Below are 10,431 nucleotides of genomic sequence, written 5' to 3' on the forward strand. Positions count from 1 at the left end.
CACATACTTCAAGGATCAAAGGACTTGGGTTTTAGGGATTGTGAAAAATGGAATGGAAAGAGATGATTTCTTTAGACTTGGCAATGATGAACTTACAGTCTAGGACTTGATTAGGCCTTTACAAATCTACTCAATGGAGGTGATTCAAAGTTAAACCTAGAACCCAGGGAAAGAAAAGTTTTCAAAATGGGTAGCGCTAAGATTCAACATAAATAATTAACCTATTTTAATATATATATATATGTGTGTGTATACATTATATATATATATATATATTTATAGATATGAACACATATCAGCTCTTATTTATTACGTACCAACTCTGTGCACATGAAATGCCATGCTAGGTGCTAGAGATATTGCATTCCTCTGAACTGTGCCTCCCTGCGAGAGAGAGAGAGAGAGAGAGAGAGAGAGAGAGAGAGAGAGAGAGAGAGAGAGAGAGAGAGAGAGAGAGAGAGAGAGAGACAGAGAGAGAGAGAGAGAGAGAGAATACATTTTAAAAGAGAAACAAATACATTTATAAATATAAAGGCAACAAATGCAAATAAACACGAGAGGGAGAGAGGGCACTGGTAGTTGGGGAATCAGGAAGTCTGGTATTGTTTGAACTGTACTTTGAAGGGTTGGAGTTTTTTTAGCTGGTGCTGGAAAAGAGAGCATGTTCCAGGCATGGGACAGTATGGACAAGATCATAGAATGGGGAGGTATAGTGTGAGGAACAGAATGAAGACCAATTTGGTAGTATTGCAAAATACTTGTGTGTATATAAGATAGAAGGGCACTGGAAAGATAGGTTGATAGTAGGTGTTGGTGGACTTTAAACACATTTAGTTTTTACAGTTTATATTTTATCCCAGAAGTTTATGAGGAGATATTGAAGTTTGAGTAGGGAGTGACATGGTGAGATATATGCATAAGGGTGTTTTGGCAACTTTGAGGAAGATAGTTTAGCATCATGAAAGACTTGAGGCAGAAACTAGATAAGAATCAAACTATGATATATAAATGTAATGGAATTATATTATGCTCTGAGAAATGAGGAAGAGGACTTTTTTTTTTAAATCATGAAAATTTATGTGAATAAGTGCAGGGTAAACAGGTTAGAACTAGGAGAGCAATTTATTTAACAGCATGATAAAGACAAAGAACTTAACACTTGACTCTTGTCAATACAATGACCAACCATGATTCCAGAGGACCCATGATGAAATACGATCCCTACTTCTTGCCAGGTGATGGATTCAGCATACAGATTTCAACATATATATATATGTGTGTGTGTGTGTGTGTGTGTGTGTGTGTGTGTGTGTGTGTGTGTGTGTGTGTGACTTATGAAGGTAAACTGGAGAAAGAAATAGCAAACTACACCAATATCTTTGCCCCATAAAACTATGAGATCATAAAAGTCAGACATGAGTGAGCAACAACAGAAAAAAATTACTTTGCTTGACTATATATATGTGTGTGATGAAGGTTTTTTTCCCCCCATATTAGTATGGGGAGTGAAAGGGAGAATAGAATAATTTTTATTTTGGAAAAAGATTAGATGTTTAATCTGGTTCTGCCATGTTTTTGTATCTATTCTCATTCATAACATTACAATGAAAATATAGATATGTTGGAATGTTTTGTGTGTGTGTTAGAGAGAGAGATTGATGTCTTTTAGATTGTCTATTCTAGAAAGGAAATAGTATGATGCTTTGCATGTAATAGGTACCTAATAAATAGCTGAATTTTGTATTATAGCTATTTGTGTATATGATGAGTCCATACTTGGTTTATACAAGGACTAGTTTGAGTATTTTAGGAAAGACTTATTGGCTCTGGAGACTCATTTATTAATGACATTAAATGTAGAAACTAGAAAAATAGTTATTTTTCTTATGATTTTCTTGTCATTAGATATATTCAAACAAAAATGAGATGGCTGAGTTTTAGAAATGTTTTAGAGAGAATTTTCAAATTGGGTTTGATGTTGGACTAAATGACCTTTGCTGTCTTTCATAACTAACATATCTTGTGATCTTTACCACATCAACCATAATACAACCTTGATTCATGACACAGGTACCTATTTTTTGAATGAGAAAAATATGTTGCTGTATATGTGGCAGAGTCTACCCAATTTTGCAATTCCTTGATTCTGATTTTGTACTGTGGGTGATTTTTGTACATTACACATATTAGATTGAAATATGGAATGATCAATTTTTAAATAGATACTGATCTTAAAAAGTAGCTAAATACATCATGCTAATTTGGCTGCAAAGCTATACCTGATCCTTAGAAGTTGCCTTTCCAAGCTATACATGTCGATCATCTCTCCCTTGCCCTAAATAAGCTAATCAATGTAATGATTAGTTATTGAGTCAGTGGGAGAATAGAAAGACAACTGGTCTTAGAATTGGAATTCATTCATTAATCCCTGGGTACTGATTTCCATATCTATGCCTGCCCTACCTAATCTCACAGAGTTGCTTGATAAACCTTTAAATCCTATGTAAGTGTGAGCCCTTATTGTTTTAGTAGCTTTTTAAAGAAGGAGCTGCAAGCAATCATCATGAAAATAAGGACTGGTTCATTATTTTATTTGTAAAATGTATATACTCAGCACTGTGCCTGGCACATAATTAGTGCTTTAATAAATGTCTGTTTTGTTGATGGTAGTATATATAGTTAATTCCATAGAGATTTTTCTTTAGGAATACAATTTTATTCAACTAAGAAGGAAGAATATATTAAATGTATAGTCTTATCATTTCATCAATGTTCTAAATTGGATTCCTATGATATACCTACATGTCTTCCTTTATAGGTTTGGAGTGCTACCATGTTAAAAAATCATAGTTTTGGTACTAGACAGTCAGAAGTTGTAGACACCAGAACACCAGCTATTTATTGTAGCAATGAACTGGAAATTCTCTCCTTTTTAAAATAATAGGAATAATGTAAAGAACTTTGAAGGCCCCTTGCACTTTAATCCCTAAGTCTATATGATGCCTTAGTAGACTCACACTATCACTCCAAATTTCACAAGAAGTAGGTGAGCCTTGTGTATTTAGTTCATTCACTTAGATACTAAGAGAACTGGGCTCTGTTGTTTTCCCTCTGATTCACAGCCCAGCTCTTTCCAACTTACATTTAGTCATATGGTCCCTTGGTAGGCCAAGAGGAAGACTTGGTTGCTTAGATGTATAGTCTCATCTTTTATTTGGGGTCAATCACAGTCATTATAATTATATTTATATTAATATCTTGTGCACATTCTTAACTTGATTTTGTTTTACATCACTGTACTGCTACTTCATAGACTTCATGTACTTCTCATGTTCCCTGAATTTTTTATGGTAATAATTTTTAAACTGTAATAATAATGTGGTCTATTTCTTACTTTTTCCAATTTGCTAGCTATTAGAACCCCAGAGTTATATTCATTTTCATCTTTCTCAAATATTAGAGATTTGGAGCAATCTTTCATTAAGCACTGTTCACATCATTAGATAGTGACTCTTGATGTTAAGTATTTGTATTCAGTTCCCCAGTTCCCTTGGCTGTCCATCCCATATCAATGCTCTTTGATAAGGTTTTTTTTTTTGGCAATTAATAATTTCCCTTTTCATCCTAATTGTATGGATTTCTTTATGTTTCATATAATAAAAAGAAATTTGGTGACAGTTTTTTCTAGTAAAGAATTTTCTTAATCTATGAAAATAATCTGATAAAATTTTTTTTTTGAGAGATGACAGGGTAAACATAACATTTAGATCATGTGTCCATTCTGAGTTCTTGTTTATATGGGGTAAGATTTAGTTAAAACCAGGGGCAGCTAAGAGTTGCTCAGGGGATGAAGAGTCAGGCTTAGAGACGGAAGCTCCTGGGTTTAAACTGGTCCCAGACACTTCTTAGTTGTGTGACCTGGGCAATACACAGCATTAATTCTAAGATGGAAAATAAGAATTAAAAAAAAAATAGAATTAGTCCAAACCTAATTTACTTTATACTATTTCATACTTTGCCCAGCAGTTCTTTTCAGAGAATTCTTTTTCAAGTTATTGGTATGCTTAGGTTTATTGAATGCCAGATTATTAAATTCAATTGTTTTAGTGAATTTGTTTTTAAATATGTGAGAATGGTTTTGATGATTACCATTTTATAAGAAACACTGAGATTTGGAAGTGCTTTTTCACTTGTCATTTTTGCCTTTCCCTTTTTCCCCAATTAATGATTAGATCTTTTATTCTTCTCAGTGATTACAAATTTTTTAGCTCTATAAAGTATGTACTTCATAGTTTGGTTAGGATGATGTTAAATTTTCAAATTAAGTTTTATTCTTTATTTTTGTTATATTGATGTAATCCTGCCTAGAGCCATGAGTTTTAAAGCATTCACCATTTTATTAATGTGCGGTATATAATTGTATTATATAAGGCTTCATTGCTTGGACATGTTGACTCCAGGTTGTTTTACACATTTTGTACTTTCCTGAGTAAGACTTCCCTTTCCATTATTTCTGGCTCAATTTTGTAATCACTGTTGATACATCTTTATTTTGTATTGCATTCATTTACTGAAACTTTTAATTGTCTCAATACGTTCCTTCCTCATGTCCCTGCAGTTGTCTATATTTCTGTGCCTATGGTTGTATCTTTCTTTTTCTTGTCATTACTGTCATCAGCTTTTCTAGAACTATAATATAGCAATGAGGGAAAGGAGGCTTCCTTGCTTTACAGCTAAACTTTGTACAGTTTTTACTATCAAATGAGTGTTAGATTTTGTTAATGCCCCTTTTTCTGCATTTCTGGATGCAGATGTCTGGTTTGGGCTATTTTTTTGCTTTTATGTGATTAATTATGTAAATTGTTTGCCAGTGTTGAATTATATGCATCTCTGGTGTAATTCTTATAGTGAAGTTGTTGCTAGTAGATAATTTTGGAGGGGAAGAGAGAGAGAGAGCTAGAGAGAGAGCTGATATTACACAATCTTTATAGTTGTCATTTCTATGAACAGCAGAATACTTAGGAGCTAATAATATGATTTGTAGGTGTATCACAAAGTCTACTTGGTGGAAGGTCTGTGGATCTCTACTGTTGGCAGTTGGGCAGATTTACCTAACACTGAATTTAACTCTTTGAATCCATTATATTAGTTTGTCCTCCACAAGGTAGGATGTTCTTCTCACTGTTTAGGAAGGTAGGATGTTCTTCTCACTGTTTAGGAACTCCAGATATTCCTGATTTCCTGTTTATGGTTCATTAACTGAAACTTCCTCGCCTCTTACAATGAAAGAAAAAAATTGACCCCCCCCCCCCCCCCTTCATCATCATCATGGAAAAAAACCACCACGAACAATATGTATGAAAAGCATGCCTGGCCTAGGTTAATAACATTCAATTGACTGAGTAGCATATTGTATTAGTCCATTCGTATGTATACCTTGATTAGGTATTATAGATGAATAGAAAAACTGGGTCCAGAATTGAATAAATAGGTTAAGGATGAGCTAGATTAAATAGTTGAGAAGTTGTGCAGTGCTTATTAAAGTGATCTCAAGCCGCACTCCTTCTAAGAGCCCATCTCTTTCACACTACCTAATATTCTCCAAGGTGCCATATGGTTACAAATCACAAAACAGCATGATCACTGAAGAATCAAAACTGTAGGTGACCTACAATGAGAGTGCAAAAACTTGATAGCTTACGGCAGCATCATGTTACTAATGATAGCATGTGTGCAAGAAGTGCAAGAGAAGATGTCATCATAATGTATTTGATTGGAAAAGGACACAGCCTAGATATATAAGGACATTGAACATTGATAACTAGCCAATGTAAATACAACATTCTGGAGGATTTACAGAAAAAGATGACAAAAATTATACCCCTGGGGATAGTACCCACACGGATTTGAACATAGATGCTTTAGATTACTTTAGATTACTCATGTTTTGAGTCCAAGAACAATAAACCTGTATGTTTCTTGGAAAACTGAAAATATCAAGAGAGAAGCATTTACAAGTTAAATAACAGTTTTGGGTGTTTATATCAAAGATCCTGTTAACAATACATTGACTGATAAATTCATTATCTGTTCATTTCATTACTCTATCTATACAAATATGGTTTTTCACCAAATCACATAAATCACTCAGTCTTTATTGTACCTTCCATAAATATGAAATTAAGGGAATAAAAAAAGATGTTGGGCTACTTTAGACGGAGTGGTAGTAAAGGGACATTTTCTAAAAACTTGAGATAGTGCTCTATTGAGGTAAAACTAACCTGAGCCTATGAATCTGGAATCAAAACCAGGTGATGCTAGACAAGAAGTCTGAATTCCCAACAGTTTAACTACCCCCAAACATCTGTTTCTGTATTTGGCGTAATTCCACTTTTTTTTTATTTGTAAAATTGTTCCCATCTTTGAAAACACTTTAAAAAATAAGCAAGTCCCCATTCTGTCTCCTCCCTCCCTCAACTGCCAACACATGCATTTGTAATTACCTGGTTTAGTCTGTGTGTTTAATCAGTTTAAATTGAGAATGCTGTGTACATCTGACTTCAATCTGAAGGAGCTATTGAGTGTTGGGCAGTCACCACCCTTGTATCTGCCAAAATGTGCCTCTGCCAAGAAAGGATCGAGCTAACACCAGGATATTTCCTAAAGAAGCCACTTGACTCAGATTAAATATTTAATTTCCTTAAAATACTGGTTTGGATTTAGGTCTCTGTCCTATAATTGGGATTTTCTGATGTTTAGGAATCTTACTTATTTGCTGGATTTGTTCCAGAATCAGCTGGCATTTTTCTAAAGTCTTAAACCTCCAGGAAGCAAACTTTATCCTGAGGGCTGAGTGTCATAAGTTGTATAGAGGTGGGGAGAGAAGGAAATTTGAGAGGGTAGAAATCCAGATCTCTGTATTTATTATCAGTACAACATGATTCAATTAATTTTAAAGAATTTTACTTGCTATTAATAAAGCTGCTCATCAAATGTGTCTCCTTGGAGATTATATATTTTGTAAAGATTAGTTTAATTGAATTTGAATCAAAACTGCAGTTTATGCCGGTCATGATTATTAATTTTAGTCTCATGTTTTCTTTATGTGAAATTGACAGCCAGACTTCCTTGTAGCTATATTGAATGAATCAGTGAATGAGAAAGCATTTTGCAAATGTTAGCTTTGTGTGCAAAGGACTAGAAGTACTGGAGATAAAAATAGGAAAAGTGAGACCATTCTGGTTTTCAAGGAGCTCACACTCTAAGGGAGGCAATACATAAAAGAAAATTCAGCTGCAGGGAGGAAGGAAAAATAGAGAAGTCTTAAGGGCAGATGGCATGGCCCAAGGGTACTTAAATTCAGGTCAGTAGGTCAGATGATAGTGCTGGGGGTCTGCAGGGTGTAGAGAAAAGACAGATGGTAAGGCCTGGTGGTCTCCCATCTTGCTAAAAGGAATAGAGTTGTTGACTTCCATCTTATTCAGGCCCTGGGCGCAGTCAAGAAACCCAGATGGGTTCCTGGCAGCTCCAGGCAGGAAAGGAGATAAAAGGGAAGAGGCAAAGAGAAAGACTTCCCTCAACGATGGTGGGGCTTTTTCCTATTGCTGTGTCTAGGTCCTGGTTGCTTTCTGGGAGAGCCTAAGCAGAGGGAAGAGGGGGAACCCCTAGTCTTGATGAGTTTTCCCACCATCCAACTATAATTCTTTTTTTCCTGAAAAAATTTATTTAATTATTTAATTTAGACTATTTTTTCCATGGTTCCATGATTCATGTTCTTTCCCTCCCCTCCTTCCACCTCCTCCCACCCCCTTCCATAGCCAATAAGCAACTCTACTGGCTTTTTTTACATGCGTCATTGATCAAGGTTTATTTCCATATTATTAATATTTGCATTACGGTGATTGCTTAGAGCCTACATCTCCGATCATATCCCCATCGACACATGTGGTCAGACATCCAACTATAATACTACAAGAGTTGATTCTCCATTCTTATTAGCCAAATTTTTTGTTTTTTAAAAATTGACATGGAAATACCCTAGATGAGATATTATTAGCCTGAAATCTGCAAACTTGTTTTTGTTTTTAAATTAATTTTTTCATGTTGATTGAATTTTTAATAATTGTTTCTGTCATTTTGAAAACCATGCTCGCTTCCTCTCTTGCCCTTCCCCAAGATGCAGGTAATATGTGTTGTGCATGTATTATAATAAAACACATATTTACATGTTCATCATGTTTTGTAGGAACTTGTTTAAAAAAAAACAAATTTAATAAGTATTTCAGAAGAATTAGTTTCCTTTATTATTCCTGGAATTTTATTTATTTTTTTTCCATGTAAAAATATTGCTTTACCAGACTACCAAAGCAGTTCATGACCCAGAAAAGATTAGGAATTCCTTTGCTACTGTAACCCAAGTTCCTTATGTAATGAAGTATTGATCATGTTACATTTCCTACTCAAAAAAACTTAAATTACTCCCTATTGCCTACAGGGCAAAATTCAGCCTCTTTATTCTGGTATTTGGGTGCCCTATTTCATGGCCCCAATCATCCTTATTGCTCTCCTTTGTGAGCCCTAATATCAGTCAAACCAGCCTGCTTCTCAAAGTATTCCTAAGAATATTTTGGAAGAAGGTGTCCTATTCACTTTACTTTTGCTTTATCTCTGCCTAAAATGTGTTCCATTTTGGCCTCCTCCACCTCTTCAATTTCTACTACCTGTCAGAGTTCTACCCATTCATTTAAGATCTTATTGGATGAGGACTTTCCTTGCTTGCTTTCCCCCTTCAACTTAATATATCTTTACTGTACATACCCGTACATGTTCCTTTTGCATGCTTCTTTCCCTAATTATAATTAGTATATTTCTTTTAGCTCTTGTTTGAATTTTAAACTTCATTAGGGCCAAGAACCTTCATCTCTATCTTCTGTGGTCTCTAACTTGGCATATCTGATGGGTTCAAATTGAAAGGGGAATGAGAATTGTGTTCTGTATATGTGTGACTTAATGGATTTATAACATCATAGAGGTTAGGAGTCACCAATTTTGAGCCATCCCTCTGACTTTTATTGACTGGTACAATGTTGGGAGGATGATGACAAACTGCAGTGAAATGCTAGTGCCTCAGATAGACAAGTTTTCAATGACTCTGTAAACAGAGTCTTTTACTTCTACAGCAATAGAAGATAATAAAACAAACAGAAAAGTGGATAGGCCTTTGCCTACTAGGATATTCCTTGTTTTCACTGTGACTTAGCAATAGGCTGCCTGAGGTCCTACTTGTCATCAGTAATATGCCTGATATACACAGATTATCAGGAAACTCAATTCCTTTGCATGTCCAACTTTCCTTCCTTCCTTCCTTCCTTCCTTCCTTCCTTCCTTCCTTCCTTCCTTCCTTCCTTCCTTCCTTCCTTCCTTCCTTCCTTCCTTCCTTCCTTCCTTCCTTCCTTCCTTCCTTCCTTCCTTCCTTCCTTCCTTCCTTCCTTCCTTCCCTCCATTTTTTTTAGTTTCTAGTCTTTCAGGTTATTCCAGAGCACTGAATGTAATTTTAGGTGATTTAAAAATCTATATAGTCTGATGGGAAGGTGCTTGGAATAACTAATTACAGCATGGAAAACCAAACATGAAGACATTTCATGGCTTGTCTCAAAGTTTTTTCTTTATAGCAAACTAAGGGCAGAGTTCAGAGTCAAATATGAAATAACTAATGTTTCATCATCTCCACATAATAATGCAGGCTGGGGTTATTTCAGGTCTTAGTTGATTTGTACGAAAGTCTTGAGAAAATAAATTTATCCTCCAGGGAACATAGTAAGGACTGACAATGATATGCTAAGGGGTTAGCCACTATGAGAGAAACAGTGAGAGGGAAAGAGTTACAGATAGTTGTTTGCGATGAATGGAAAAGGTTTCAGTGCATCCCCTGAGATGCTAACTTGGGAGGGAGATTTGTCCATTAAAAACTGAAAGAGTTTCACAAAGACTGACTAGATACTAGAATGGTTATTGATAGAAAGTCAAAATAAGCTCTATGTATGGTATTTGAGAAATAGGGTAGGGGCAGTGCTGATATAATTCACACCTTTTAATGTGCTTGTAAATTTCAAAAAGCTATGACTTGGAATGTTTCACTTGGAGTGGAATATGACAGTGTTTCTTTGTGTGGGTGTTAAATTTCTTCCCCTCTTCTTTATTTTAGAGTTGTTGGAATTGTGGCCGAAAAGCAAGTGAAACCTGTAGTGGTTGCAACACGGCAAGATACTGTGGCTCATTTTGCCAACACAAAGACTGGGAGAAACACCATCACATCTGTGGACAGACCCTCCAAGCCCAACAGCAGGGAGAGACACCAGCAGTCAGTTCCTCTGTGACTCCCAATAGTGGGGCAGGGAGCCCTATTGATACACCACCAGCAGCCACTCCTAG

The 10,431-nt window shown here is 35.5% G+C and overlaps 1 protein-coding gene across 4 annotated transcripts in view; it reads left to right on the plus strand.

The window, feature by feature from the left end:
• RUNX1T1 (RUNX1 partner transcriptional co-repressor 1) overlaps window positions 1-10,431 on the plus strand; it is a 173,390-nt gene that overhangs the window by 159,157 nt on the left and 3,802 nt on the right. For all 4 annotated transcript variants that reach the window (XM_007488095.3, XM_007488094.3, XM_007488097.3 and 1 more), the window contains one exon: window positions 10,205-10,431. This exon is cut by the window's right edge and continues 3,802 nt beyond it. In XM_007488095.3, coding sequence (XP_007488157.1) covers window positions 10,205-10,431 — 227 coding nt within the window. The remainder of the gene's footprint in view (window positions 1-10,204) is intronic.

This window comes from Monodelphis domestica, chromosome 3 (assembly GCF_027887165.1).
Source record: "Monodelphis domestica isolate mMonDom1 chromosome 3, mMonDom1.pri, whole genome shotgun sequence".
Lineage (NCBI taxonomy): Eukaryota > Metazoa > Chordata > Mammalia > Didelphimorphia > Didelphidae > Monodelphis > Monodelphis domestica.